Here is a 16,516-nt window from a genome sequence, read left to right as displayed (position 1 = left end):
AGACTGATAGGTTTAACGTTATCTCCGTTATTAGAACCAAACGACAGCCGTTGCTGTTTCGGAGCTGAAGGACCAGCGTTCTAAAAGTAACGGAAGTAACTGATGTCTTGTTTGAAAATGTACTTAAGTATTTGATTACTCAAACAGCAAACTAACGCGTTAGGTTACTCATTACTGCAAAAAGTATAGTTATATAGTTATACCCAACTCTGTATAGCAACACATAAAATGTACAGTGAATCATAAGATATCTACATCAAAAACATAAAATGCACACAAAGGAAAACAATCTAACCGGACTAAAGGCCCCATCTGACACCCAGAGTGGTGCACGTCACGACGCAGCTGTCATTGCCAGTTTCAGACTGATGCAGTTCTCATTTTCACAGCTCGTGCCCATGTTGTGTAAGTAGTGATAAACTTGTGCCCATCTGTGTAGGTCTTAAAATGAGGTGCAGACCAACAAAAACCCTGGCCCAAAGTTTTATCGTTCATAGTCGGGTTCACAATGTGCTTACTCTCTGTTACACACACACAAGGATGCATGGCTGGGTTGCAGGTGGATGAAGTAATACATCATTAATGGAGAAAATATTTATCACTTTCTCTAAAATCTGAACATATCAGAGAGCAGAGCTGCTGTCCAACGCCCCATTAAGAGAGACGCTGTGCACATTTACACGCAAAAAGCAGTGTTACTTCATCGATTATTAAAGAGCTAAAAGTTCTGTTTCCTCTGTCAACTTTATAACTACAGTTTTTAGTTTGCTGGTTAAATGCCCCAGGATATTTGCTGTAGTGATGTTGCTGCATTACTCAGCAGAGAACCTGATTGGTTGAATTCATTTTACACCCAAAACACACCCATGAAAACCTCTTGACTTCCTTCCACAGCTCAGTTATTATTCTACAGTGTGCAGACAGCACAACCATAATTGGTTTTATAATCAGTAACCACTAAGATCAATTTCAGGAGTGAGTGAGCAGCCAGTTGGTGCCTCGATAACAACCTCCAGCTCAACACATTTAAAACACAAGAACTCATTTTAAATTTCATGCACAGCCCCCTCTCCAAAACCTCCAAGCCCATCCTCTGAGAACCTATAATCATCTCTGACTCATACAGATTCCTTGGAACACATCATCAAAAAATTCAACTGGACAATCAATACAGGCAACATTACAAAAACAGCCCAGGAAAGACTACTCTTCCTCAGGCATCTTTAAACATTTAGAGTAAAACAAAGCCTCCTCCCTCAGTACACTGCCATCATCGAGAGCATACTCTCCTCAGCACAGATCGTCACCTAGGGGCAACATCGGGGGCTGAAAAATTAAGTCAACATGGAAGTGAGGCTGGCTCCAGACACCAGTCAGTGTGCATATACCCTTTTTCCATACTCATGTGCTGGCTTGGCTTGGTTCGATTTGATTTGGCACATCAGCTGAAAGCAGCAGGGATTTACGTCTCCATTACAACAGGGTTACTCGCTTGAAGTTGGTCTTAAACTGATAACATCAACGATAACCTCGCTGTTTTTAGTGTTTTTCCATCACACAGCACAGCAAGTAAAGAAGTTTACCTGTTGGCAGCTCTTCATTGAACATCTCATTGTGACTGTTTCTGCTTTGATGCCTCCTCCCTGTGGTTTTAGTGGACTTGAAAAGCTTCTAACAAAGTTCTGCTGGCTGGGTGAGAAACACATTTCTTTTCCTATCGTTTCTGCGCAATAAAAGTTGCTCGTTATTTTGCGGCATAAAAGCTTTTATTGTGAAGCAGCAAAATACAGGAATGAGCAGCAGAAACTTAATGAGACTCCTATGCTGCTGAAAGCAAACATGAAACAGTAAAATAAAGCAGATACCTAAAGTAAACACAGGACACAGGAGAGAAATTTTAATTCCAAACCACAGAAATTCAGTGAGAAGCTACAAAAGTACTGAGAGCTGAACACACAGAGAGACTTTCAAAAAATTCCTTTCTCTCTGGTCTCCTGCACAGATGTCAGTTGAGTCTTACAACACATGCTTGTTTCAAGGGGAGAAAGGGGGTCATCTGAGGTTGGCTGCAGTTGGCGGGACGTCACCGCTACCGGCTTTGGGGGCAGGCAGCCGGATTTTGGCCCTACTGCAGAGACGGTTAATTTCTGGCGCGGAAATGGAATGGAAAGAGAAATTGGCGTGCCATTGCTTGACTGGGCGTGGCCAAAAGTGGTAATGGAAAAGGGGTAATAGACACCCATGTTAAAATCCCCAACTTCATAGCATAAATTCAATGGTAAATGCACTGACCTTGTATAGTGCCTTTCTAGTCTTCCGAGCACTCAAAGCGCTTTTGACGCTCGGAGTCACATTCACCCATTCACACAACTGAGGTCGAGGCTACCATACATGAGTAACCATTCACACGCTCTCACACACACCAATGGAACAGCCATTGGGAGCAATTTGGGGTTCAGTATCTTACACAAGGATACTTTGACTGGAGGCTGGAGGAGCTGGGGATTGACCGGTCTTCTGATCAGTGGACCAACCTATGAGCCACAGTCGCCCCCAATTAGGTTTACAGCCTGGAACGGTTTTGGTTTGTGACAATTGTATAGGGAGTGAATTTTTTGTAACTCATCTATATACATTTTATTAAACCTATGCATAATTATGGGCGGGCCACTTGGAGTGTCAGGCTGTCTCCCAACAGTGTCCTTGGCTCCAAATACGGTAACTTCTGGCCCCAAAAAACCAAGAAGTCGATAGCCGTAATGCCGAACTCAAGGCCTGACAGCCACAAATAAGTCTACAAACCAATGGGTGACGTCACAGTAGCTCCGTCCATTATTTTTACAGTCTATGGTGATCACACAGCATCTCTACTGTCCTCAGTAAACTTCAGTACGTACAGAACAGAACCCACTCACATGACCACATCACCCCAGTCCTCCACGACCTCAGCTGACTAGCGGTTAAACACACGTACTTCAAGATTCTCCTCATCACCTGCAAGGCCCTTAACAATCTGCCTCCTCCACATCTCTCTGACCTCCTCTGTCAGTACTCCCGTTATCTCTACTCTGCTGATACCAGCCTCCATCAAATACCCAGGAGCAACCGCCGAACTTGGGGTGACAGGGTGTTTTCAGTTGCTGCCCCCTCTCTGTGGAATTCACTGCCACACCTAATAAAAATATGCCGTCACATTGTCAGCATTCCAGAAGGCCCTCAAAACCCACCTCCTCAGACTTGCCAACCCCAGCTACCCCCCAACCCCCCCATAATGATGCTAAATCACCAAATTTATTACATACTTACAGCAACATGGATATCTGTGCCAAGTTCCACGGCAATCCATCCAATAGTCGTCGAGACATTTCACTCAAAAACCCAAATGTTAACCTGCTGGTGGCGCTAGAGGAAAGGTCAGGGCGTCACCAAATTCATTAGTATTTATCCTATGGGGACCATGAAAGTCTGTAGGAAAAATCATAAAAATCCTTCCACTTGTTGCAGAGATATTTTAGTTATAGCAGAAGGACGTTTTACAGAGTTTAACATTACCACAGAAGATCATCCCCAACACATTAAAACAGAGGAGCTTTCAGCAGGCAATGTATCCCTTTTAACAACTGACTAATCAGTTCCTCCAAGACTAACTTGCTTAATGAGCCCTTTAATGTAAGCCCAAATAGCTTCCATCTGATCTTCACTGTCATCCAGCAAGAATGCGAGGGAGTGGATGTCGACTTCCAGATGATCAGTAATACACCATTCTGCCAACACACTGACAGATAAAGAAGGCTAGGGATGAGATAAAAAGAAAATTGTAAACACACTTCTGCTTCTGTAGTATTATCTGATTAAGTGTCAAAACATTTTCCAGTAGTCGCATATGGATGGCCACTAATCAAAGAAGCCAATAAAGCACAGACTCTTGAGTACTTAATCAAGGGAGGCCTCTCAAAGGTCAACCCACATGAAAGGCAGCCAAATTGTCAACTCAGTGAGGCTTCTTGGCCTGTTCAGAGGATAATGTGCATCCACTGTAGCTTAAAATCCACACATTAAAATACAGTTTCTGTAAACAATTTCTCCGGCAGTGAACCTGAACTGAATATTTACCTCCTTCCTTATGGGTGATTAGCCTATGTGGTGGAAACCCCAAGCCTGCCTCATGGATGCTAGCCAGACCACTGGCTCCAGAAGGGGTCCCAGTTTTCATAATTCATGTGAGTTTTATCTGTCCAATTGTGGTTGAGTTATGTGAATCTTTTATTGCTTTATTTTGCCCCTGGAGCTACTGCACACGACAATACAGTAGGGTGACCATATTTTGATTTCCAAAAAAGAGGACACTCGGCCGGCCTTGACATAGCCTACTTAAATGATACTCGCAGTTTACTCAAAGATGCCTTATCATTTTAATATATTTAAAATTTATATGTATGGATAGAAAATTCAGTTATATTACAAAATAATATCTCTCAAAGACAGAAATTCAGATAGGCCCAAACAGGGGACACATACACACACTAGAGTGTGGCGATCCGAGCCCGACGGTACTCAACGGGTCGGGCCGGGTTTGGTCAAAAATGTAGCTATAAATTGTATTCAGGCTCGGGTCGGTTTTCAGTGAAAATGTAGTGTAAAAATAAATAAAATCCTATTGTCTGTCCTGTTTATTGCTTGGGCACTGTTATTTACGTGACAACACCTGAACATAACACACACACACATTGGCTGTTTGTGTCTACCTCTCTCCTCTCTGGAAGTCTCGGACCTCCAGCTGCCCGCCTCCGCCTTGATTAAACGCTGAAAATAAAATAAAAGAGGGAGACAGGTTTTTCCTGTTTTATCTTATTTTGTTTTATTTCTCCCTCTCCTCTCGCTGGAAGCGTTGGACCTCCCGCCTCCCGCTCCCGAGGTCTGCCTCTCCACATGCCCGGCCTGTAACCGTAACAAATGTGTGACACAAACTCAGTGCTTTGGTCATTAAATAATGTCGGGCTCGGTTCGGGTTCGGACAGAAATATGCTGCCTGTGCCGCACTCTAACACACACACACAAACACTATTTCTATTTCTTCTCTCAGCATCAGGTTGTGCTAACTGGCTAACTAGCATTTTGAATCTGTCCTGTGGGTCTTCCAGTTACCCTTTTTGAATGATGGATACAGACTACCACTGTCTACTGCTATGGAGGGAGAGTTTCATGCAGGCTCCGAATGTTCGCGCTATAGTTGGCAGTTGGTTATAGTCTTTGCGGTGTGTTGAAGTGCAACTTTTTGGCCGAGACACAGGCGACATGAGGCGATGCCACACTCATGGCCGCTAGTTCTTTGATGCCGGTCTGGTGTACCTTATTCTGCCATTTTTTGTATTTTTGTGTTTCAGATATCAAATTCGGTGAAACAGACACCACTATGCAGTAAATAGATACATAATTCCTGAGGCATAATTGCCTTTTGGGGGTATTTTTTTCCCTTTACAAATGATCCTATCAAGTATCGCTGAATTGCTGTTTCGTGGTAGCATCATTATTATGGGCAACTTATCGTGATTGTATTGCGAGCTACTCGATTCCCATAGCTATTCATTACAATTAGATGCCAATTCCCAGAGGACAGAAAGTAGCTTGAACATCCAAAAGAAGCTCATAGTAGCACCAGTGCACCTTCACATTGAAAGACGCCAGTTGAAGTGTTGTGGACATCTGATCAGGGTGCCTCCTGGACCAGGTATTCCAAGAACATCTGACTGGAAGACGACCTCAGGGCAGACCCTGAACACCTATCAGAAGATACATAGGCTTATAGTATTAAATATGTGCTTACTTCTCTTGTGAGGCAAACTGTTGACCTGACAGAGCAAAGAGAGAAGAATGACCCCGAAGCTTCTTGTTTGTGTAAAACCAGAATATAGGTCTCAAGAGAGTATGGAGAGGTTTTTGTTTTTCAGGAAAAACGAATTGACCATGACCAAAATACAGATATTTCTCTAATGAGCAATGTTTATTGGGTGTTTTTAACAATGATGCATATTTTGTTGTCTTCAACTCTAGTTTGGAGCCAAGGAAAGAACAGACGATTGTTTGCGAGACGAAAGATTTCTCCACCACAGGAAAGTCACACTCCTGTAAGCTTTCTTTGTTCCTCTTAAACTGCCTTTATATGTCATGTAATGCCACTGTGTGCCCACTAATTTTTCAGTTTGCATGCTTATGAATGCTTGAAATGTTATAGGTTTGACAAAGTTTTCAGCTGGCAGTTTTCATCCAGAGGGTCCACGGAGATTTTAAATATTTTCACATTCTGTTGTGAGACACTACATGTACATTCTCTCACATTTCAGAAGCACAAGTCAAACATCATGACCCCTGCACGTCGCTGCGGCCGTCTGATGGAAAGCTGCACCCCTCACGTGCCGTGCTGCGACCCCTGCGCTTCCTGCCGCTGTCGACTCTTCAACACCATCTGTCACTGCTGGAGGGTGAACCCTACGTGCCTGAAGAAGACGTAGACGAAGCACTGACACACACATGCACAGACACAGACACAGCTCAGCATCTGGACATATACAGTGATAAGTCATAACAAATACACAAAGAAATGCACATACACTGCCTTCTGGCCTGTGAGTGAGGCTCAGAGAATATTATTACAGAAATATTTGGAAAATTGTGTGAACATTAAAGTTCCGTTGTCTGTGGCTTCAACATTTAAGTGACGGGAATGAAAGAATGAAGCCTGTGTTTGTCTTCAGTCTTCTGAGAAATAAGAAAATACGCATATAAATGTTTACAGAATTTCCACCAACGTTCAGTATGTAGGTGTAACAAAGGATGAGCAGCATACACTGATCACTGACAACATTTAAACCACTGACAGGTGAAGTGAATGACATTGATCATGTTGCTACACTGCAATGTTCTGCTGGGAGACCTTTAGTCCTCGCATTCATGTGGAGGTCATTTGACATGCACCACCCACAAAACACCGTTGCAGACACCACAGGACACCCACAGAGGGCATGTGTTTATGCTTCCACAGGTCAGAGCCCAGTCTGATCCACAATGAGGCATCTGACCAGACGAGGCATGGGCACAGGACCTCTTGGTGTGTCCTGTGGTGTTGGTGGCAGATCTTCTGAGCACCAACATGTCCCATGGATGCCTGATCGGATTAGGATCTGGGGAAATTCAAGGCCAGGTTGACGCCTTGAGGTCTTTGTTATGTTCCATGTGTCACTCCTGAGCAGCTGTTGTGGTTTGGCATGGCGCGTTGTCGTGCTGGGAAGTCACTCCCATTGGGGAGTTCCCTTGCCATGAAGGGGGGGTACTTGGTCTGGAACAGTCAGTACGTTTGCATGCACACTTAAGTTGAGCTATGGTTATAGCTTGACTAGGCCATTTAATTGGACTACTATCCTTGTCTCAGTATACAGGCACAGGAGGGGAATCGATTTATTTACCAAAGTATGTCAGACTCCGCTATGATAGGTGGCAATATGCCCCCTTTCAGCTTGTTAGTATTTGACGTTTTTCCAGTTGACCCATTACGTCACAGACCAAACAATCGACAAACAAGTTAGCTACGGTTAGCTAACTAATCGTCAGCCATGGAGGACAACTTTACAGCTCTGTACATTTCATCCATCCAAAAATGCACAGCTCTGGATGTAGATTTCACCATGTTGTTACCGGCTTCTTCTTCTGTTAAATACGTTTAATGCTATTCAACTTCCGGGTCAAAGCCCGGGGCGGACACTGTGGAGCATGCGCTGAGTACCAGCAGTTTGTGTCCGATTGACTGTATACATGTAGGAGGTATTCTAATCCCATTCTTATTATCTGGGTGTGTTAATCCACCTTTGAGAAGTTGATTTAATACAATTTCAGTCAGACTAACATGTTTACATGTATTTTAAAAGTCCGGTTTTATATGGACTAACACAATAAATGGATTTTCTCTGTGTTAGGGTTGGTGGAGCGAGTCAGATCGTGTGCACGTGAATGCCAGAACTCATGGTTTCCCAGTGGTTTTGATATTATGTCTGATTGATGTATGTTTTATCATGTGTGTAGACAGTCGTGTGTAAACTGTGTTTTGTGCCTTGGGTATTTCCTGCACTATTGCTGCTCTGGAATATCCTCATCACTTGTGCTTTAACACCATGTTAAACATGTGAGAACCCATAATAACCAGATTTAGCCTACATTAGAATATACATTTCTAAAAAATATTCATTTAAAAAAAAACTGACTACCCCACTGAATAAATGTGCAAAAAATAAAGCAAAACCATGTTTCGAGTCTTGAACAATTAAAAAAAAAGAATTTTCTGTTTCTGTGTTAAAAGGCATTGTATAACAGATACATTTAGGTCCTTAAATGTAGAATTATTAATTATTCACATATGGATTCATGAGTCAAAGTTGGTTTATATTTTTGCTATTGAATAAATATATCATATGCCTATATTATTCTTGTGTTTTTGTCATTTTACGTGTCCCCTTTATCAATGGAAATGGCATACAAAAGTGGATTTATGGGAGGAAACCATTTTTAATTAAAGACAATATGACACAGAGCATCAAAACAAAGCAAAAAAGAAAAGTTTGCCGGCAGCTGTCACATGAAACGGTGGCTAAAGCTGTTTTTTATTCTTTTTCCATGGGGGATTATGTGGAAAGCTGAATGATAATAAACATGAATCTCATGTTTAAGGGGTCAAGTGTTTATCCAGGAAGGACGTGCATGGACACATGTTGATGTTAGTCTGTGAATCCCAAAATAAAGCAGTGTTGCATCTCATAACTCTTAGCTGGTATCTGTGCTCTACTGTATTACTTTGTCTGGGATGCTGCTCTGCTGGTGGAGAGTGTCTAACAGCTAAAATATGCATCCATAATTAAATATAATAAATGTAATAAAGGAGTGGAATACACCAAAGAGTGAATTGTTACCGGAAAGAGCCATGGTGGAGCGGCCCGTACAAGTTGTGTGCTGTGTCTAAGTGCAAAAACTGTCATGCATAAAAGGAGGTGAGGAAAGGTCAGTGATTATGCGTCACATAAATTTGTCTTCACACAATAAATTGCAAAAATGTTACCCTCATAAACCACAGAATCTGCGTTCTGCTGCCTGGTTTTGCACAGATCTGTTCTCCACTCTCGCACATGCTCACACACATGCAAAAAATATATGAGATTGAGATTTCATGATGGAAGAGCAAGTAAGGTAAACAGGCGAGTTAGCTAAATTTCTTTAAGTCCTGTATGATATCCAGCCAAAGAGCATCATGGTCCTTGATTTATATACGTACTGTATATACCACTTTATATTCCTCTCCCGAGCTACAGAGCAGGGTACACCAAAAAAGGGCTATTAAAGGTTAAGTGTGTAAGATTTAGGGGGATTTAGTGGCTTCTGGCAGTGAGGATGGCAGATTGCAACCAGCTAAAACTTCTCCCAGTTAGGATTCCTTTAGTGTTCATTGCTCAGGAGCCAACTTATCCACAGAGGTCTCTGTAGCAACTCGTGATCCAGGTGATAGTGGACTCAAACGTACAACTCTGGAGACAGTTTGGGCAAAATAACACAGTCTTTACTGGTTAAAAAGTAGGTTCGGTACACAGAAGGACGATCAGCAGAGGCAAACAAATCCAGGCTGAGTCATTCCACAGGCTAAATCCAAAAAACAGAGGAAAGGACAAAAGGCTGGAGCTAAGAGGAAAACAAGACACACACTAAATACTCTGGTGAGGGAAATGATAACGAGACACAGGTGAGGCTAATCAGCATGGGACAGATGAGGGCTGAATCCAAATGTCCACCCTCTGGACCTGCAGACTGAGCCCTCGCAGACTTCAGTTTTTATGCACAGTGATGTATTACGTGTCATCACTTAAAGTCTGTGAGGGCAGAGACTGCAAGCGACTGACAGACAGCCCTCCAGACTGTTTCACTCGTTGCCCTGGAAACGTTCAACTATCGCTGCTGTCATATTCGTGTCATATAAATTGATGAGCAGTGTCCGCTCATCTGTTCCTGCAAATAACAAGATATAAATCCCTTGTATAGCTTTTTTGTGACTGAACAAAAATGCATAAATACATCTCTATATAACAGGCTACATGTGATCAAAAACAGAAATGTTTGTAAATAAGAACAGGACTATAACTAAAAAACTAAATTTTTGGCAATTAAAAAAACCCCACAACGTCATGTCCGTAACTGCAATGAACTGTGGGTTATTTGATCAGTAAAGTCTGCTGAAGTCTGCACCCCAAGAAGACTCTCTGGAAGTCTGCACAAAGTCCACTTGAGGTCCCTTGTGGCCTTGTTGAATTGTGGAATTGGACAGCCCTCAGCATTCCCGGGAATACGCCCAAAGAGACAGCAAGTCTGCAAGTGCAGTGAAGTGCGGACATTTGGATTCAGCCAAACAGACACCTTTTTGATGATGAAGTCATCAAAAGGGGGAGAGAAAACACAGAGGCAGAAAGTGAAGTGATCTGAATCGAGAGTTGGTGTTAGTTTCAAAGTAAAACAGGGAACGACTGAAATAAAAAACACAACCTGAGTCTCTTCCTCTCCAAAACAAATTGATACACTAATTTAAACCGGTAAAACACTGAAAAGAGCAGTTTCACATTGCAAATCAGTGTTTCTCCGACACTGTTTGGCATTTTAGAGACAAGCAGTAGCCTAGCACTTGCTCGCCTTTTGTCTGATTCAGACATTCAGGAGGTTTTTATTGTCAGCCAAATCATGCACAGGGGTCTTATCCCCTTCAAAAACCAGTAAAAACACTGAATAAAATAGTCTCATGTTGCAAATCAGTGTTTCTCCTACCCTGCTATCAAGGATTGGATGTCAAACAACTGCTTACAATTAAATACAGACAAGATGGAGGTTCTGATGATTGCTTCACATAGTGTAGCTTCAAAGGTTGCCCAGAGTATTGGGTCCCTTTTGTTAGCTATACTGTACTTGTTTTATTCATCTAAAAAAATACTGCAAAGCTCATGTCTGTGGCGTCTCGCCCTGAGCTAGAGATGATTATCCATGCTTATATGTCCTCTCAACAGGACTTTTTACTTGTCTAAACAAATCGTCTCTGAATCATGTTCAAATAATCCAGTTTAGCTGCTGCTAAGCTGTTAACCAAGTCCAGCAGGTCAACCCACATCACTGCCATTTTAGTTTCCTTACAGTGGCTCCCCATCAGGTTCAGGATTCAGTTTAAGATACTTATCCTCATGTATAGAGAACCTAATTACATTAGTGATCTTCTCTATCCATATATTGTCCGTAGGTCCCTTGGGTCTTCAGAACAGGACCTGTCCCCTGGCTGTCCCCCGCTCCAGGCTCAAAACAAAAGGTGATTGTGTCTTTGAAGTCGTGTCTCCAACACTATGGAACGCTCTTCCTTTGCTTTGTTTTATTTCTAATATTGCCTTTGTTTTATTGATTGCATCTTTGATTTCTTGATTGTATTTTATGAATCATTTGTGAATTTCATTTCTGTGAAAGGTGCTATGTCAAATAAATCTTATTTGTTTTTATATGCATGTTGGAGAGGGGCCACTAGCCCAGCACCTGCTAATGTATGCTCACCTTTTTTTGATAACTTAAGATCCAGATGTTTAGGAGGTTTTAGCAGGAGCTGAATTAGCCACAGAGGTCTCCTTCTCTCAAAAAACAAACGGTGATTTAAACTGATAAAAACACTGAATAAAGCAGTTTCACCTAAAAAAAAAAATATGTGTTTTTGGGAGGCTCTTGTTGCAGAGGGGCTGCTAAGTACAGTGGCAGATGCAAAAACATAAATGACCACATCTAGAGCCAGTGTTTGGTTTGTACACTCCTAGCCACTGTATAAACATGACAACATGCAACATGGTGATGTCCAAGGATGAGGACGTGCTCCCTATGTAGATACAACTAACAAAAACACAACAATTCTCATTTTCAGGTAATTATACACCAAAGAAAGCATGCTTATTATATTATATAATAGTCCTACCAATATATCTCCTTAAACTCTTCACACTGAACCTTTAACCTTTGTAGCCAGATTAATGATCTTGAGAGCAGGAACTGAGACAGCCAACACTTTAAGGGCAGCTATGGAATTTCTTGGTGTCAAAGAGGAAGGGAAAATAACTGCATGAATCTTAGTCAGAGAGGATATAATGCAGAAGTTCAATAAATATAACAAAGAGAGACACATTTGGACGGGGAAACATCACTTCAGCTGCACCCAGGCTTGCCAGTAGCTCATCTGGCACCATGGCAGAGCTCAAATTCAATGTGGATCACGGCTATCTGGAGGGTCTGGTTCGTGGAATGAAGGCGGGAATCCTGACTCGCAACGACTATCACAATCTGGCCCAGTGTGACACACTCGAGGGTAAGAATATTGCATCACAATGTCATTTTTGGACACGTTTTAGTTTGCTGAGTGATTAAGTTTCTTCACCTGGAGCCAGTTTTTCAAGGAGATAATCTAAGTGTTTTTAAGCAGGAACCAGGCATTCATCTCTGAGGGACATGTACAGAGTAAGTGAGTGTGGATAAAGACTAATGATGATGTTAGTTTTAAGTACTGGCAATATGTCCAGAAATGTTTACACTCACTCTCACCAGATGTGTTTGTTTGTTGACAGTGTGGTAAGTGGTTTCTGGAAAGAGGCAGAGATGCAAGTTAAGCCATGAGGGGGAAAAAGAGGAGTCGAGCAGAAAACCTTATGTAATACATCTCCTCTCCTCTCCTCTCCTCTCCTCTCCTCTCCTCTCCTCCCTTCTCCTCTCCTCAGACATCAAGCTGCATCTGCAGGGCACAGACTACGGTAAGATGCTGTCCTCATCTGAAGAGGACCTGACTGTGTCCCTGGTGGACAGCAAGCTGAGGGAGAATCTGGTGACTGAATTCCGCTGCCTTCGCTCCAATGCACTACCTCCCCTATCCACCTTCCTCGACTACATAACGTATGTCATATGTGCTCATTCATTAAATACACAAAGGTTACATGACATATTTCCTGTGGTTACACATCCATTTTTCTTGCTTATCTCCAAAAGAAAACTGTGGTTTAGACAGATACTTTCCCCCATCTGTTATAAGAGAGAAGAGAACCCACTGTAGCCACTTTCATAGTTTCTAAAAATACAGGCATTATTGTGGGTACATATGTCCTTGATAAAGCAATGTAATATAAAATGCCATGCACACAAATAAGGGACATCCATTCACCCTGTTCTCTGTGTTGCCATAGCTACAGCTACATGATCGACAATGTGGTGATGCTGATCACCGGGGCTCTGAAACAGAGAGATGTGGCAGAGCTCCTCCCGCGGTGTCACCCACTGGGAGCTTTTGACCAAATGGCAGCGGTGGGCATCGCTCGCACCCCGACTGAGCTCTACTCGGCCATCCTGGTGGACACACCACTAGGTAGATCCATCAAGTAATCTGTGTTTAACGCCAAAAGACAGTAAACTTTGGTATGATCTTTCTAATACGCTTTCAGTCACAGAATCGCTGCAAATCACTGGAGATAATTAACCGCAACTAGTGGTTGTGGTGGGGAGGGAACATTTCTGAACATTCTTTGGAGTTTTGAAGCTCAGTTCAGCTTGGAGGGGGTAAAAAAGATTGATGACAGTTTAAAAAATAATTCTCGTGGTTATAGACTTACATCTTTTTTTCATAATTTAGGGCTTGAATGTAATTGGCAGTGAATTCATCTGTGTTTTCACAAAATGTGTGGTTCAAGAAGACTGGTGACTTAGTGACTGTAGGGGCTGTTTGTAAACTACCTGAACTGGCGAGCTAAACAAACCATCCCACCAGGTTAGTGCTAGTCAGATACAATAGCTTTCCAAGATTCTAGTTTATCTGTCCTGCACTGTTCACTCCCCTTCTTACACTTTGTTCTCAGAGTTTTACACAATTTTCATCAGTAAAAACTTACAAAAGAGAAAAACGTTCTCAGCTACCAAGCACGCTAACTGTTACTGTTAGTGGGAGCGTGTTCCCTAAGCCCTATGTCCTCTCATTCCTGTTCCCTCAGCCTATGTTACCTCAGCCCTGTTTCCTCAGCCTGTGTTCCCTAAGCCTATGTTTCCTCAGTTCTATGTTCCCCTCAGTCCTATGTTCACCCAGCCTATGTTGCCTCAACCCTCTGTTCCCTCACTGTTTCCTAAGCTGTGTGTTTCCTCACCTCTGTTCTCCTCAGTCCTATGTTCACCCAGCCTATGTTGCCTCAACCCTCTGTTCCCTCACTGTTTCCTAAGCCGTGTTTCCTCACCTCTATGTTCCCTCAGCCTATGTTGCCTCAGACCTATATTCCCTCACCCTATGTTCCCCCAGACTATATTGCAACAGACAAAATTGTCTCAGCCCTATGTTCTCTCATCAAATGTTCCCTCAGCCTATGTTCCCTCAGCCACTGTTCCCTCAGTCCTATTTCCTCAGCCTATGTTGCCTCAGCTCTATGTCCCCTTGCTCTACGTTACCTCAGCCTGTGTTGCCTCATCCTATATCCCTTAAGCCTATGTTTCCTCACCCAGTGTTCCCTCAGCCCTATGTTTCCACACTCAGTGTTCCCTCAGGCCTTTGTTCCCTGAGCCCTATGCTCCCTCACCCAGTATTCCCTCAGCCTTATGTTCCTTAGCCCTATGTTCCCTCAGCCTATGTTTCCCTCTCTACATGTTTCCTCACCCAGTGTTTCCTCGCCTCTATTTTCCTCACCCTATGTCCCCTAAGCATTTCCCTCACCCAATAATTCCTCAGCCCTATTCCTCACCCAGTGATTTTATGAAGACATTTTGCTTGGCAGTTCTTTAAGAGGTGGGTCTGTCCAAACCTTTAGTCAGAATATTCACCTCCCGTGTTTTTTGTTTATCCATTATAAAGTATTGCTACATAAAACAAGTGGTGTTTCATACAGACTACTGATACAAACTGATGCCCTTTGTGTTGTCGTGTCATAGCTCAGTTTTTCCAGGATGCTGTATCTGAGTCCAATCTGGATGAAATGGAAGTTGAGATCCTCAGAAACAAACTGTTCAAGGTGACATAACATGTCATGACCATCATAATTTACCATGATGCTTGTGTTATATAATGTGTGTGTGTGTGTGTGTGTGTGTGTGTTCATTCAAATTCTAGACTGCAGGGTTTAGGACTGTATGTCACATGTTTACTACCCCCAGAGGTCACACGTTTCATAATGGATTTCCTTATTTGGCTGAGGTCAGTTCTTTCAAACCCTGTTTACACTTGAAACATTTTTTTCATGTGTTCCTTGTTTTTCTTCAAAGGCATATTTGGAGTCTTTCCACACTTTCTGCAAGAACACTGGTGGCGCCACAAAAGATATAATGTGTCCTGTCCTGGAGGTACTGTGACAAATTTCACTGCATGGGCCAGATTTGTTGAAGTTTTTAATATTATGTAAGATTTTTATTTTGCTGAAAATGCTCCGTATGTGTGCTGCAGTTTGAGGCAGACAGGCGGGCCTTCATCATCACAGTGAATTCCTTCGGGACAGATCTCAGCGGTGCAGACAGGAGCACGTTGTATCCATCTTGTGGCAAACTTTACCCTGAAGGGCTGGAACTGCTGGCCAAAGCAGAGGACCACGAGCAGGTCAAAGCAGTGGCTGACTGTTACCCAGTGAGTCTGATAAAATCTCTGAGGACGCCTTAATGAGAGACCTGCTGTGCATATATGTGTACATCACGTTTAACATTAACCCAAACTCCCCTGCAGGCGTATAAAATCATTTTTGATGACCCTGAACCAGGATCCGATTTTAAGACTCTGGAGGACAGATTCTTTGAACAAGAGGTAATATCACTGTCATGTTCCTCATTAGTGTAGCTGAAATAGCTCTGACTTCGTCCAACTTTGAATATATGTGTGGGGACAATGGGGCCATGGGACAACTTTGCAAAGTTATTATTTAAGTCGGCCAGTTGGTGGATTTTTATCATATTTCTGCAGAGCTGAAATATTCTAAACTAGATCCATGTGTAAACTGTGTATATTTGTTGCGTGTAAACCTGCCTTTCTGTCTCTTTGAGTGGCTTCAACTCTTTATCTTTTCCTAGGTGAAGCTGAACACACTTGCTTTCTTGCAACAGTTCCACTTCGGGGTATTTTACGCCTACATCAAACTGAAGGAGCAGGAGAGTCGCAACATCGTCTGGATCGCCGAGTGTATCACACAGAGACAGAAGTCCAAGATACACAACTACATCCCCATCTTCCAGGGGACAAATTAACCGAGCAATAAAGAGAAATGCACACATGATGAGATAGCATACAGCAAGATAATAAATGCACTTTATCAAACACATATTTGTTGATCCTTTTATGATCAGAGTTTGGTTGTGTTACAGATTAGTTACTGGGGTGAAGTCAGTCACTAATATTTTCAGTGTTTGCACTACAGACCACAGAAAATACAAAAATGAGGCCTCGTGATTATTAATAAACTACCTGCTATGGTTA

At 42.6% G+C, this 16,516-nt stretch overlaps 2 protein-coding genes across 2 annotated transcripts in view; both read left to right on the top strand.

Moving 5' to 3' along the window:
- Positions 1-8,666, top strand: part of asip2b (agouti signaling protein, nonagouti homolog (mouse) 2b) — a 34,722-nt gene extending 26,056 nt beyond the window's left edge. Inside the window, exons 4-5 of the mRNA XM_050032597.1 lie at positions 6,052-6,125; positions 6,342-8,666. Coding sequence (XP_049888554.1) covers positions 6,052-6,125; positions 6,342-6,509 — 242 coding nt within the window. The 3' untranslated portion in view covers positions 6,510-8,666. The remainder of the gene's footprint in view (positions 1-6,051; positions 6,126-6,341) is intronic.
- A 3,507-nt stretch (positions 8,667-12,173) lies between these two features.
- On the top strand, positions 12,174-16,351 carry LOC126382682 (V-type proton ATPase subunit d 1-like). Its single transcript, XM_050032699.1, has 8 exons — positions 12,174-12,406; positions 12,813-12,984; positions 13,272-13,450; positions 14,992-15,071; positions 15,322-15,399; positions 15,500-15,676; positions 15,773-15,850; positions 16,114-16,351. Exons 1-8 carry the CDS (start codon positions 12,286-12,288, stop codon positions 16,285-16,287), a joined length of 1,059 nt encoding a protein of 352 aa, XP_049888656.1. The 5' UTR covers positions 12,174-12,285; the 3' UTR covers positions 16,288-16,351.
- Positions 16,352-16,516: the final 165 nt, after the last annotated feature.

The sequence above is a fragment of the Epinephelus moara genome, chromosome 21 (genome assembly GCF_006386435.1).
Source record: "Epinephelus moara isolate mb chromosome 21, YSFRI_EMoa_1.0, whole genome shotgun sequence".
In the NCBI taxonomy this organism is placed as follows: domain Eukaryota; kingdom Metazoa; phylum Chordata; class Actinopteri; order Perciformes; family Serranidae; genus Epinephelus; species Epinephelus moara.
This window is presented reverse-complemented; position numbering and strand designations above follow the sequence as displayed.